Source organism: Miniopterus schreibersii, assembly GCF_964146895.1.
Source record: "Miniopterus schreibersii genome assembly, chromosome: 20".
NCBI lineage: Eukaryota > Metazoa > Chordata > Mammalia > Chiroptera > Miniopteridae > Miniopterus > Miniopterus schreibersii.
The window spans coordinates 12250966-12266170 of record NC_138122.1 but is presented as its reverse complement, the minus strand read 5'-3'; the positions used below and the strand labels follow the sequence as shown (position 1 = coordinate 12266170).

At 54.8% G+C, this 15205-nt stretch overlaps 1 protein-coding gene across 2 annotated transcripts in view; it reads right to left on the bottom strand.

Moving 5' to 3' along the window:
* TXNRD2 (thioredoxin reductase 2) overlaps positions 1 to 15205 on the bottom strand; it is a 41408-nt gene that overhangs the window by 645 nt on the left and 25558 nt on the right. For both annotated transcript variants that reach the window (XM_081123393.1, XM_081123392.1), the window contains exons 12-17: positions 7549 to 7685; positions 5540 to 5635; positions 4966 to 5058; positions 3271 to 3342; positions 3003 to 3100; positions 666 to 874 (exon numbers count right to left, since the gene is read on the bottom strand). In XM_081123393.1, coding sequence (XP_080979519.1) covers positions 751 to 874; positions 3003 to 3100; positions 3271 to 3342; positions 4966 to 5058; positions 5540 to 5635; positions 7549 to 7685 — 620 coding nt within the window. In that variant the 3' untranslated portion in view covers positions 666 to 750. The remainder of the gene's footprint in view (positions 1 to 665; positions 875 to 3002; positions 3101 to 3270; positions 3343 to 4965; positions 5059 to 5539; positions 5636 to 7548; positions 7686 to 15205) is intronic.

Below are 15205 nucleotides of genomic sequence, written 5' to 3'. Positions count from 1 at the left end.
CTGCCCATGGGACCCTTGGCCACTGCTCGGCCCTTCCCGCTTAGGCTGGAGGATGCTCGGACTGAGAGATGAAAGGCCCTGACCACAGGCAGCCCTTTGGCAGGGGTCAGGGAGGGTCTCGCTAATGTCTTCCTCCTCAGAAGAGGGTTGGGATCAACAACGTAGCCAGAGGCTTCCGGCCGCCGCCAGCCCAGCCTGGCTTTGCGGAGCGCTAACGGAGCCAGCTGTGCACAGGGCAGCGTCTCCACCTTCTGGGCGAGAGGGAAATGAGCTGGCGCAGCTCCGCACGGAGCAAAACAGGAGAGGGAGGCCCACTCCTCCCCCCAGCCGCCCACTGAGCTCAGCCTGGGGGACACTTTCCACGCCCAGCATCCCACCTAGGACAGGCCACCTGAGATGGGTGTGCACCCGGCCTAAAGGCACTTCCTGCATGTGGGAACAGCGGCAGCCAAGCCAGGGTCTGGGGGAACCCTGGGAAGGGTCGGGCCGTCAGTGGTCTCCTTTTCCAACCCTGTTTCTTTGGCTACTATGGCCTGGGCCCAGGGCTCCCCTGTGAGGTGGCGCAGCTGGTACAGCCTGCCACACACCTGGAGAGCAGTTCACAGTGGCCCCCTCCCTCCTCCCGTCACTGCTCTGTCCTTACACGGAGACTGCCTCACACGTACCTGGGTCCGAAGCTCCGAGGAGCCTGGCTGTGGGGGCAGCAGGTGTGCTGTGCGCCCTGGGCTTGGCAGGGATGGCGGCTTAACCTCAGCAGCCAGTCACAGTGGGATCCAGGCTCGATCTCTTAGAGATACGCAGTTTGGTCACCTCCTCGGCACAAGTGGGGTGAATGCCCACCGTCTGCATCACCTGCGCATAGGAGGCCCCACACCTACACGCAGGGGGAGGGGGGAATGAGGCAGTGTAGGGGGACATGTTCATGTTACCCTGTCCCTGGGAAGGTGGCACACAGGCGTGCCAAGAAAGTCTCGGCCTTCTTACCACCTCCCAACCCTGACCCCTACCCTCTTTCCTCCAACCAGCAGCCAGAAACACCTGCCAATACCTGTTGGACCACCCCATCTGTCTCCAAGAAAATGCCTGCAGTGGTCAAGCAGCCCCACCTCAAGCTCGCCTCCCACCTAACCGCTCCTCTCTTGCTCCAGCCTGGCTTCCTGCTGCTCCCAGCAAACCAGACACAGCTCTACGTGGGCTGTGGCTCCAGCTGGTCCTTCTGTGGGGCTCACTTGCTCACCCTGCCTGAGCCTACTTTTTATTACCACAGCCTGCACCTGCCCAGCTTCCCCTCCCAGCCCGCTCTTCTGCTTGGCACCCGGCACTTGTCACACATGTGCCTCCTCCATGCTCAGCAACAACCACTCCCCATGCACTGTTCACTCCTTGGCATGTTGCGGTGTGGGCGCTCCCATCACACAGCTCTTCTTAAGTGTGTGCAGGCGTGCTGGAATACCTACTTGGTGGGAGGAGTCCCACCATGAACTAGTGTGTTCATTTCAAATGTGGACAGAAGGCCTTCCCGACTGAAACTTCACTCTCATCACTCCACTGACTTGCTCAAACCTTCAGCATTTCCTTGCATATTAAAGAAATCAGCCTTTTGCAGTTGCATTACTTAAAAAGGCTGCCACATTTTAAAGAGTCTCTCCAGAAATTTTTCCAGCTGAGTGACAGTCCTGGCAAAAGTATCAGCATGCCAGAGTATGGATGGAGGAGATGGCTTTGTGGGAGAGCCATGGCTCTCCCTGTCCCAACTGCCACAGAGATCTCCTAGGCTGGAGCCACAGACAGCTGGGCCTGCCAGCACTCACACACAGGTCAGTGGGCCAGGTCCCAGGAGTCACCCTAAGCTGTTCTCCTGACTGCCCTCCCCATAATGGGCTCTGGCAAGACTCAGCAGAGCCTTGTACCGGGCTCATGGGCTTCCTTCCAATGGTCACTCGGACAGAATGGGGGGCAACATGAATCCCGTGATTAAGGACCACAGACACATGTTCCAAGGATGTTAGTCCAGCCCTGGACCCAGCCCTGCCTACTCTCCTCTCCTCCAAGGCCCAGCTCCCCATCCCCTCCAGGGAGAACCTGACCCCACAACCCAGTGATCACCTGGACGTTGTGTGAAGGGCTAGGAGGGTAATGGTGGGGCCTGAGGCTCGCTGCCCTGTGACAGGGCGCCCCACATGAAGGCCCATGAAGCCCATGTGGGAGGCTTTGGTGCCCCAGGACATCTGGACTAGACCCTCAGCCTTTGCAGCCCCTCCATCACCAGCCTTCCTAGGTATTGACCCTGCTCCTTGAACCTGCCCTGTCCTCAGACCTCCCACCTCCACACACCCCAAGCACATGTGGGGATCCAGGAGGCACACCCATCCTCCTCTATGAGTTAAGCCCCTCCCGTCTGCTTCACCCCACCCTCTGGCCTCTGACAGCCCCACACCCAGCTGCCCAACCTCCTCACTGCCCTGGACAACCCACTTACACCCAGAGCCTCCATCAGCAAAGGTTCCAGGCAGCCCTGGGCCCCACAATGCACAGCCTGTGCCCAAGACCCAGGTAACGGCTGGGGCTCCAGAAGACCAATGCCTGCCTGGGGGTGCTGGATCTCACAGTACACTTGAGGCTGAGACCTTGTTCATGACTGCCTGGTGCTGGGCTCCATGAACAAGGGCCCCAACCCTGCTCATTCTGAGTAGAAAAGACCCAAAGAGTGACACTCCCCCCCCCAGGGCCACCCAGGGACATGAGGCTCTCCCCTTGCCCCCCAGGGGGCCTGGCCATAGAGAGACACTCGGTGTGGCTGGCTTAACAGGGTTTGGCTCGAGAAGAAAGCTGCCTCTTGTCTGGCTGAACCTGCCCCATCTGAGGAGACAGTCTGCTGAAAACACAGGCAACACTACATGAAAGCAACGTCAACGCAGAGGACGTTCCACTGTAGTGCTGCCAACATTCAGAGGGACACGAGTCTGAGCATCGCGTAACGGCCGACATTCCTTGGGACTTACTTGATCCCCAGAGCGAATCCTTGAGTAACTTCACCTGCGTTGGGGCCGAGGAAGTGCAGGCCCAGCACCAGCTGCGGGGACTCCCGCAGGCACACCATCTGAAAGCCACATTGTCTGCTGCCACCTAGCTCGAGGTGGGACCCTGGGGCTGCATGTGGCCCACCCCCCGGGGCATGTGTCGCCATGTGGGTGTCCCCCACCCCCTGGGACCCACTCTTTCCCTCTCAGCCCCTGGCATGCCCCAATCCAGGCCCATGAGGACACTCACCTTTAGGTAACACTGGGATGCATCCCGTTCAGCCACCGTGAACTCCAGTGGTTTATAATAGGCGTGATAAACCTGGGCGACAAGATAGCGATTCCTGGAGTCAGGGGCTGCAGCCAATCAAGCCCCCTGAGCATTTTCCAGCTCTGACTGGCTGTTTGAACACAGCAGAGACCCGGAATCTCCCACTTGGTTGTGGTCTGGGGCCAGGACATGGCTTGGCTGGCCTTGAAGAGCACCCCTCTCTCCCATGTACAGGCAGCCACGGCCAGAGCCACCCTGCAAGACAGAACCTCCCCTGTCTAGGCCGAGACCCCATGAACCAGAGCAGCAGAGCAGGAGCTGGGTTAGTGCTACCCACTGTGACTGGTCACTGAGCCCAAGGCTCAGCACAGGACATGGAGTGCAGATCCGGTGGACGCTGCAGAGTGGCCGAGCTGACTGAGGCAGTGGGAGACAGGAGTGGGTTAGCGGGTGGCCATCTGGCCTCCCTCAGGCACCCTGGTGCTTGGTGGGCTCTCACTTGAGCAGGGAGGAGGGGGCAGGCGCAGGGCGGCCCTCAGCCCACACCGGAGCTGTCGGACAAAGGCTTTCAGCACCCGAGAAGGGACCGACAGCGTGTTCAGGGCTGCGGCTGGGTAAAAAATGAGCAGGGCCCTCACATGTGTTGCACAGCCATTATTAATTAATGGAGCTTCAGAGAATATTGTTCTAACTAAGACAGAATTGTAAAAAAAACAAACAAAGGGTATTTGGCCATTCAACATTGTGAAACATAAAACAACATTATAAAATGCCATGAACATATGTCCCAGTGTACTTGTGATGAATCAAACAAAAATAGCAAATAAAGTGCTGAGGGAAGGCTGGCCCGTCAGGCCCAGCCCGCTGATGGAGGGGACTGGGGCGCTGGGGCAAGGGGCAGGCCCTGGAGTCCAGTGACTCATTCCCAAAGGGTACCAAGCCCTGCTGTGGTGGCCACATGGGGTCTGGTTTCTAATCAGGCTGCTGCAGCAGTAAGAAGAAGCCATGCTGAAGGCATCCAGCATCCAAGGCCTCCCCACATCCTGCCAGGCTGCCAGGGGCATGGTCTATGGCCACCCCCAGGCCACAGCTGGCCTGCCAGTGCAGACCCCAGAATCAACCTTGTCTGGGAAAACACCCTACCTCTGGGATGAGAGCCCAAGTCTGGGCTGCCAGGGGACCTACGGGGACTGGGAGGATCTCAGAAGAGGAGCAGAGGCAGACGCTGGCATGGGGCTGGGTGGAGTGAGGGGTCGCAGACTGCAGGAAGCACAGGGGAGGTGGGGAGTCACAGGGAGCTGAGGTACCTGGGGGCGGGGCCAGGTTGGGGCAAGGGAATAGGGGACAAGGGGAGCAGAGTCAGAGCAAGAGGAGCCTTTCCAGGTCTAGGGAGACATGTGCCCTGTGAGGTGGGCCACACCCCAAAGGCTGCCTGGTTTCTGAGTCCACCCTCTCACATGTCCCTTCCAGCCACATCACAGCATCACAGCCATTGTTCCGGGTCCCCATGCCCCATGCTGTTCCTGCCCTGCCAAGGTGCAGGACCTGGGACACAGGGAAGCTAGCACTCCTGTTTGCCTGCTGGGCCTTTGTCAAGAAGTGGGTGTCAGGGGGCATGTGTGCCATTTAGGTGTCATGTTGTGGCAGCCCCTTCTCTTCAGGGCCCTGATTTACCTCCACATGCTCCTCTCCATGGCGTGCCACAGCCTCCTCCTCTGACAGCCCCACACAGCCATATTCTAGCGGGGTGAAGACAGTCGTGGGGACCTGGAAAGCAGGCTCTGAGTCAGGCACACCCCTGGGGACTCAAGGCTGAAGATTCTCACTTGGGCCAAGTCCCCAAATATGCTGGCTGGCAGGCCTCAAGACAGTGGGTAGACTCACTCACTTATTCCTGGGCCCTACCCACAGAGCTAAACCTCACACACATGTATGTATGCACCCACACAGACATACACGTGCACAAACATGCACACACGCTGATGTACCCACACACATGCACATGCGGATGTGTACACATACATCCATATGCATGCACATATGTACAGACATGCACAAAAATGCACAGACATATGCACGCACACCTGCACGCACGTACAGATGTGCGTGCACACACAACACACCCAGATGCGCACACACACAGATATGCGCATATGTGCACCCCCACATACAAAGAAGCACACATACCCCCACACCCCAGGGCCAGCCGCAGCCTTCCCCAACCTTGTGACAAGCAGTGAGCACTCACATTGTCATAGTCCATCAGGTGTGAGGACTGGCCGCAGAGCCGCTGGGCCAGAAGCTTCCCTGCCATGATTGCTGTGGGCGTCAGCTCCGGGCGCCCCTGACAGGAAACAGGAGTGCGGGCTTAGTTTGGCATGCCTTCTAAGGGAGTCTGTGCAGTCTCCCCATCACCCACCACCTTCCTAGTGAGGTTTCTCCCTTTCAGAAATCCCCACACGCTGTTTGCTGCTGGGTCTCTGCAGTGAGGCAGCAGTGCCAGAGCCCTGGGCGAGCGTGTGGTTCTCTCTTCACTCCCTCTGTCCTGCTCCGGGGGACGCCTGTGGTGATGACTCCCTTCCCCAGCAGAGCGGTGAGCAATGAGTCCACCACAGTACCCACACTCCCCATGGCTTCTATCTGAACCCCTTCCTCGTGTCAGTGACCTTGGAGAGCTGACCCCACGACAAAGCTCAAAAGAGATCCTGCTGCCGTTCAACCACTTACATTATCCAGGATGCGGGCTAAACCGGGCCCTGGAAGCATTCTGCGTGCTCCTGACACACAGCTCATCACAGCCCATTACAAATCCCAAATCAAAATGCCACTCTGCTGGGGCCCCCTCTGTCCCAGTGTGTGTCCTCCTGGGGGGCACAACCCCCAGCGTTCCTGCACGGGTAGGCCTGGGACAGGCTGCCAATCACCTCTGCAGCAGCAGGAAATGCAGATGTTGTTTGACATTCCAGAAATGAATGGAGATCCACAGAGATAACTCAGGAGAGCAGGCCGTGCATTCCATCGAGCCAGGCTAGGTGTGGAAACCTCCAGGCGCACGCGCACAATATTGCACTGAACAATGGCTCCCCATACCCGGACCATTGGGGCGTTCACTCTTGTGGCTGCTCAGAATGACCTTTCCAAGTAAGCAAATTTAATGTTTGAATAAATAATGCCTTTGTGTGTGCCGTATGTTCCTGGCCACATGGTTTAAAATATTATGGTTTCTGCGGTTACCATGAGCCCTGCAGCTGATGGAACTCCAACTCACTCAGCTCCTGGGGTGTGGAGAGAGCACATCTCATTCAAACTGGGCTCTCTCCCAAGACCATGATGCTATCCTAGGGCACAGCTCACAGGATGGCCACCACCAGAGAATGCCATGTCCAGGCCATTGGAGACCACACTGAGCAAGGGCGCTGCCCAGCTATGAAGGCCAGGTCCACGAGACACTTGACATGTAATGCCACTCACTTCCGTCCACAGCAACAGGCCGACTAGATAGTCAAAGATGACCCGGAGGAGAACTGACCAGAGCTCTGACAGCACGCCCCAGCTGTGCCGTCTCCAAAGACCCATGCCAGATGGGAAGACTGGCCCTTCAGGGACAAAGGGCAGGCCCTTTGCATGTACCCTTGCACGTACCCTTGCCCTGGCCTGCCTCCATGTGTCCAAGCTCTCCCAAAACCTCCCAAATAGCATGACCACAGCAGAGGCTGGAAGGTGATGCTGAAGGAAGGATGGTCCCATGGCATTAGTGACAACTGCCACCTGTGCCCTCTCAGCTCTAGGATGCCCCACCCAGGGAGCTGCTCACCTTAAGATACTGGCTCCCCAGGGAGAGTACTGACCTGTCCAGAGATCAGAGCATAAACTGAGGCAAGGAGGTCAGATCTAGTGCTCTGGGGCCAACATGGCCCCAAGTCTGTGTCCAGAGGCAGCATTTCTAGGGCCCTGCACCTCTGCCCACCTGCAGGGAGTTCAGGCTGGCACTACAGTGGACAGCTGCCATTCCCTCAGAGCTGATGCAGAGGACGTTCACGACAGGAATCTACTAACTGTGCCCGAAGCCATTTTCAAGCCTTCCCCACCTGCCTTCCACAGCAAGGAAGAGCATTGGAGGGACCAGAGGGTGACGCCCAATTCTTCCCAGAACTCAAGTCTAACAGCACCTGGGACTTGTCCCAGAGCTTCTGTCAGCCATGTGTGTCCCCAAGGCCTGGCCAGGGTTGGGGGTCAGACATCGGACACCAGCCATACCTCTGCTGTGTCTCCGATGGCATAGATGTGGGGGACGGAGGTGGCTTCCCGGGCATCAACCAGGATCTTCTGACTCTCAGGGTTGGTGTTTACTCCTGCTTTCTCCAAGTTCAGACTTCTGGTTTCTGGAACTCGACCTGAAGGAAAGAAAGAGTGGTTTATTTACCGCAGTTTTTCTTCAGCAGTTTTTCCCAGGATCTCTTAGTTTACTTGAAGCACTTCTCAGAATATCCACTTTAGAACTGGTAAAACATCAAACACAAAAACTGTTGAGGGACTCCTGGCCTCCACGGTGTCAAGCACACACCTATAAGCACACACCTATACACACACACACACACCCCTACATTTGCACAAAGAATCAATGAAAGGATGAGGCGGGACTAATAGAAACAGTGAGCCTCAGAAAGGGAGAAAATGGGGGGGGGGGGCAGAGACGGGAATAGGACTTCTCTAAACACATCCTATGATAAAATTATGTTTCCTTAATCATGTATATGGTTTACACATTAAAAAATAAAATCAAATAAAAAATGGGTAAAAGTCCCTATGACCTGTAAATAACCTGAAACAAAGGTGCCCGATCGTGTATGAAGTTGTTAACAGAGCAATGAAAAATAATTTGTTGAAGAGCTATAAGAACCAACATTTTAACTGAATATCCTCAGAAGTTATGTCCTAACAATAAAGCTACAAACAGATCTTATGTGTCAAAGAGAACCATTAAAAACCTCGTAATGTCAAATTTGAATCGGAAATTCATTTCTTTATATATAGACCTACATCTATCTATATACCTACATATGTATCTATATCTCTATGTCTATATCTATATCATCTATATCTATATGTAAAGTTCCTGGTTCTGATCACAGAAAGGTCTAGAAGAAGTGATGACCTGAGAGTGATGTGCATCCATTGAGACTGTGATTACTAAACTTCTCCCCAGTGAAGGGGCCAGGATCCTGGCATAGCCACTCCAGGCCTAGGTGCCTTGTGACATGGCAGAGCAGCCACAGACATGATGTGACAGGGCCATGCAGTTGTTAAAAGACATTGCACCCCAAGGGGAAGAGATGGACTATACACACTCAGGCCCCTCACAGAAGCTGTCCTATGCATGTATTTTCCACTGAGGGTGTCTTGTCTCCGTGGAGCCCACTTATGGGCCTCAGGTGAGCTGACATCCTTGTGAGTCCCCATGTGGCCCTTCCTGGGATGGGGTCCCCTCACTTCCACTCTCTCTGTGACTCCAGGGCTCCCCATGCTCCTCCTGAAGGCTCGTACTGGGGGCAGGACAGCACTTCATGGTGGGTTTGTGCTTCTCGCCTGCCACCAGACTCAGTGGACAAGCTGTGGTTGTGCATCCTCAGGTGCCACAGGGAGGGGAGCCAACCCAGAGCAAGCAGAGAGAATTCACGAGCTGCTCAGGGTCTCAGCACAGGCCCCACAACACCCTCTGTGCGGCTAGAGGCCAGTTCTTGCGGCAGCCCCATGCTGCAGGCCCTCAGCTCCCCCTCTTTTGTGTGCCATGACCTGCCCAGCAAAGAACCCCAGCTTTGAGACCCCCAAAGTTGAGAGAAGACCTGGGCTGAGGGGCAGAGCACACCACACCCACCCTTGGTGCGGTCAGCTCAGCTGATCTTGCTCTTGGGTACAAAGGCCAGGAGGGACAGGGGACAGTGGTGCCGGGGGTGTGGGCGCAGCTGCTCCCTGCCAGGCTCCACATGCTGCAGCCTTGGGCATCACCCCAGCTGAGCTGCCAGCACAACCCCTTTCTCCCTAATCTAGTAGAGGTGGCCTCACTGAGCCGGAAAGTGAAAAAGGCAGCTCTTCCTGCCAGACCCTAGGAGAGGAGCAGGCAGCCTCATGGCCCCCAGAGGCTCAGGGTGATCCCCTAACGACAAAAATTAATGATTTCTAAGGCACAGTTCCCACAACTCACAGCGGTTCAGACACACAAGAGCGGGTGGTGCCAATCTGAACATCTGGAAGACCAAGTTGTGTGAAAGGGAAACCTAGTCTCCAGCTGCTCTCCTTAGAGCGGGAAGTCAAAACAGAGACTCGGCTAAGCCGTGCTTCTCAAGTTCGTGGGGAGCCGGCTCCAGCCTCTTCACTCTGCTTAGCCACAGGAATCGGGTGCCGGGCAGGCTGGCACCCATCGCCAATCAGACCAGACATAGGCCACAAGAGGCTCCAAGGTCCCCGCCTTCCGACAGCACTAGAGTCGTGTGAATGGAGACCTGTGAAAATGCAGAGTGGGACATGCCACCCTAGTCAGTGTCCCACCCTGGACAAGATGGCCTGGGGGCCCAGGCCCGACTCCTGAGTAAGGGAGATTGGTCTTTTGGACCCAGGGGGCACCCAGGAGCCTTCATGCATTTGGAAAGGGGCTGGAATATGCCATGCCTCAGTGAGGAAGGAGCTGAGTGCTGTGGGCAGGACTGGAGGGGGTCTGCTGGGTGGGCTGAGGGTCCCTGCAGGCAGAGGGCTCAGGGCTCAGCCCTCTGGTTCCTCCCCAGACCCCCAATTCTGGGAACACAGCACGCAGCAGCTCACCAGGCCCACCACTTTCTGCTGATTGCTCCGGGCCGGGGCTGGAGTGTCTGAGGGAAGCTGGTGCCCCAGACCAACCTGCCCTGATGCCGACCATGCTGCACCCGAACCCTCTCCTGCGCTCCTGCCTGGCCAGTCAGGAGGCCAAGAGCGTTTCCTCTTGCACCTCCTGGGAACCATGGGAACTACACACCTTGCAGGTGCCGGCCAAACCACACCTGAGGTCCTGAAGAAAATACAGTATTCACCCCTTATCCACGGAGGTGCTACATTCCGAGACCCCCAGTGGATGCTTGAAACCGTGGATCTTACTGAACCCTGTATGTACTTTATTTTTTCTTATACAGCAGCGATCTTCAACCTTTTCCATCTCATGGCATATATAAACTAATTACTAAAATTCTGTGACATACCAAAAAATATATTTTTTGCCAATCTGACCAAAAAAATAGATATGATTTTGATCCAGACGGCCATTGTTGTGTTGGCTGTTGTCATTTTTTTATTTGACAATCTAAGGGATAAGAGGTAAGGGCCACTGACTAAATGGTCAGGTATTGCATGTTTTAAAAATTCTTGTGGCATGTCGGTTGAAAACCACTGTCACATATATATACCTTTTCATTTAATGGCTTTTCTTTGCCAGCATTACTACTCTGTGCTGTGCAGCCACTATTAAGTAAAATAGGAGTAACTTGGAAACAAGCACTGTGATTCCTCAGCAGTTGATCTGATAACTGAGATGGCTAGTAAGTGACAAAAAGGTGGGAGCAGATACAGTGTGGAGATGCTGGACAAAGGGATGATTTGCGTCCCGGGGCCAGATGGAGTGGGATCATGCAAGATTTCATCCCTCTACTCAGAACAGCACACATTTTAAAGCGTAGGCACTGCTTGTTTCTGGGATTTCCTGCTTAATATTTTCGGACCGCAGTTAGTGGGTAACTGAAACAGCGGAAGGTGCAACCACACATAAGGGGGGACTACTGTATAGATAAGTTTAAAAGTAGTAACATAAGACAGTAACAAGTGCATGAATTAGGTGGCCTCTATAGTCCATTTTGAAGCCAGAATTTTTAGGACCCCCGGGGCGCCAGAGGAGGGGGGAGAATGGGTGTGGTGGAGCCCAGTGGCTGGCCACACAAGCAGGGCAGCTCTGCCACATGGACAATGCCCGGCCCAGGCCCAGGCCGTACATAAATGGCACAAAGCAAGATGCAGGCAAGTGTACCAAGTCATCTCCTTGGCCATTTTCCTTTTATCTTATGCAAAAGAAAAAGGTCCTGCCCTGGCTGGGTGGCTCTGAAAGGCTGCGGGTTCCGGTCAGGGCAACATAACCTAGGCTGCAGGCCCTGCCCGGTCAGGGCGCACACAGAAAGGCGGCTGATCCATGTTCCTCTCTCACATCGACGTTTGTCTCCCTGCTTCTCTCTCTCTCTTCACCTCTCTCTAAAATCAGTAAGCATGTCCTTGGGTAAGGATTAAAAAAATAAATAAAGGTACTACTCCTAAGCCAATTTGGGGGAGGGGAGGCCCCATTGTACACCCATCCGGTCACCCTGCGTGTCACACACAGCACCTTCCTTGCCCCAGTACGGCAGGTCGCCCACTCCAAGCCCTGCAGAATCTCTCCCCCTTCGGCCTGCTCTTGGCACCCGGTTTGGGTCCACCTAGTGTCACTGAATGGCTCCTCTGGTGGGACTTCTGGAGGCTCCCAAGTCTCTGCTCCCTGGACACCACCGGGATGGAGATGGCGGTTTGTTCACAAGTCAGTTTACTTCCTTGGGGCTTCCTGTGCGCAGAGCAGGGCAGAGGGCAGTCCCCATAGCTCCTTCTTAGGCTCTGCTCCTTCCCAAAGGGGGTGGGGGCTCAGCGCTCTCTCAGGGCTGATCTTTACTAGTAAAATTATATTTGGGCTATGCATTGATTAACTCTGTTTCCTCTTGTGATTTGTCAGTTCCTGTCTTTTCTCTTTCATTTATAGACATTTTCATAACTTTCTTGCCCTGTAAGAGCTTCTTAGAGAATACACGTATGACACTCTGCCACTGTTACAGCAAACAACAGAACATTAAAATTCTAGGTACAAACAGATGTTCTCCCTTCCTCCTCAAAGGCTGCAACCATCTGCATAAATGTGTGAATGGGCCCACACACCTCTCTCTGCCCTTGGAGCTGCCTTCCTCACCAGGCCCAGCCTTGTCTGTTGGCCAGAGTCCCTCCTTCCCAGCGCCCACCACTCAGGACACTCCAGGGCCCTGAAGTGGTGGCAGAATCCGTATTCAGCCCAGGTGTTCTTGGCACAATGGGACCAGGCCAGTCCTCCTCTGATGGCCCCACCCGCTGCTGCTTCTCACTGGCCACCACATTTACGCAGCCAGCTGGAGAAGGCTGAAGTCTGAAAATCCCCAGACGGCAGCCAATGGTCAATTACTACCTGCTCTGCCGGGCACAGGGATGCAGATAACCGGGCACAAGCAGGTTCACGTGCCTCTTTCATCCATTATGGGAGGACGGGCATTCCCCCCAATTTCACGCCTGTCTGGAGCACATGTTCTGACGAGTGAAGGGCAATCCGTGTAACGAGGTAAGATTTAAGTGCCAGCAGGAGTATGACAGGGTGAATGAGGGCTGTGATCAGACATCCGCAGCCAGGATTTAAAGGAAGCAGCTGGAAGCTCAGTGCTGGGAGTCCAGGAGGCTGGACAGGGCGGTGTGGGCGAGAGCCCAGCAGCAACTTCACACACAGGCTCATGGAGGGGCCCCCGGGCGACCCTCCCGAGGGGCATGTGGACCCCCCCAGAGCTGGCCACTCCCACCAGGCCAGACCTGTGCAGCACCTTGGACCAGGCACAAAAGGGAACTTACTCCTTTGGAAGCTATAGCTGGATTCTCAGAGACTTACTTTTCAAAAATGTATTATATGCGTCTTGTCATCCCTGAGACTTAAGGGAAAACGGTAATAACAGAAAAGGGTTTCTTTTATTTTCTCATATGGCTCCTTCTCAGTGAATCCCAGGCACTCTCTACAGCTGCAAGCCAGCTGGGGACAGAGGAGAGCAGCTATCCTGCTGGTCTCAATGTCCCAGGCAGGGTTCAACATCTGTTGAATGAATGAGTGAGACCCTGGACCTTAGTGTGATCTGAGGTGGGCTGCTTGCTGTGGCCATCAGCACCCATCAGGCCCTCCTAGGCCATCATGAGGGAATCTCTCACCTAGAAGGCTCCTTGGACAAGTGGGGTAAACCTAACCCTTGGGGCGCACATGGATCTTTCCTGTTTATACCTGTGTGAAAGCACCGCCATCGTATAAAAGAAGTCCCATTAGCCCTATAGTCAGCCCCTGGACTCAATGGAATCTCCAGCTCAGGCTCAGCTATAGCCTGATGCATGGGACCCCCAGGAAGGTACGTGCTCCATGGAAGGTAGCAATTAGTTTTAACAATTATAGATATAATTTTCCCACTGGTTGGCTGCTCCGAGTGATACTTGCAGAATTTAGACGGTGTACATTAATATGTACACACAGTGCCCATTTATCTCTAGAAGAGCTTTCACAAAGAGATGTTTTTCTTTTTTCCTAATTGGTTTCTACTGAGTTCTAACCATAAATCCTGGATTTGACTTGGTAAAAAGACCCGACTTGATCTCTGTGAGCACTGAGGCAGGCCGGCTGGGTCTGATGGCTGTGGGGAGTGAAGCAACCCTGGAAACAAGAAGGAGCTGGCTTGCAGGCCTGGCACAGCTCTCCATCCCTGGCTGTGTGGGTCACCCCAAGCAGAGGGCATGAGGCCAGACTGGGAGCACAGGGTGCTGTTTTCCCGCTGCCCCTCCCCGGCTTTTGCCATGGGTTAGACCGACTGCAAGCTGGAGCTGAGAGAAGTGAAGGTCACTGAGTCAATGGTGCGACCTCGGGAGCAGTGGTGCACTGCCTAGGGTCCACAGGTGTGGTAAGGAAGGTTGTGGCCACTTCCCTGGGCCTGTGAAAGGTGCCTATAGGCATGAGCTCCTTAAATGTCTTCTTTTCCTCCAAAAACAAACCACAGGCACAAGCAGATCTGGGTCTCTTTTGATGTCAGTAATTACAAACTTTTCCTTTGCACTAACATAAAAAGGCATTAGAATATTAGGGTAGTGCATTCTTCAAGGCCAGCTGCTCCACCTTGAGAGAAGGGAAGGGGTGAGCACTGGGTGAATGGAGGTATCTCTCACAAAGCAGTCTTCTGTATGTGACCTGTCACAGCAAGGCCACGCAGAATCCCCACCAAGAAGAAGACAACCACACATATGCTTTCCTATAGCCACAGCAAGATGTGGTCCCGGAGAACAGGTCTTGGACGAGGGTTTCTCCCAACCAGGTTGCATCCACGGTCAGCCCACAAGCTCCTTCCCAACATCTGTGGCCTTTAGGAGGAGCCAGGGCCCTGGATTGCCTCTTCCTTTTCGCTGGACTCAAAGGACTCCCACCTAGGAATCCCCAGACTTGTGGATCAGTTTTTGTTTGCCTCCTGCCCCCTCTCCTGCTGCCTGGCACAGGTCAGGTGGGGGACATTCCTCAGCGACTTTCGTGAGCCGTGACTGTGGTGTGGGAGAACCAGCAGATAAACACAGTTGAGCAAGGATGGCTAGCATGTACACCAGAACACGAAGTCCTTGGGGCAGAGAGGAGCCCAGGCTGCAGTCCATCCTGGACAGACATGCTCCCCTCCCTGGGTGTGGTGGGCCCCCATCATGGGCTCCCCAGGCACCACCTGTGTCTCTGGCCGTGATCCAAGCACACATTCTGTGTGGGTGGGCTGTACTCAGAGTGGCTCGTGGTGGGGGCCTCAGTATGGTGGTTGGATGGAAGCTAGAATGCTGGGCCTCCAGTGCCTGAGAGCCAAGGCCTGCTGGCTCCTTTTATATCATCTTAGGGGCTCAGAAGTGACCTAACCATGGGTGGTAGACATAGGGGGACGACAACAGCTCTTCTGCTGAGATAAAGCCTGAGGAAAAGAAACGGCTTCACTGGCTGATTCCCCCAGGTCTCACCCAGGAGACCTGGGTGCTCCTGAGACAAGTCGGGAACAGCCCTCCCAGCACTATGGACGCTGGGAACATA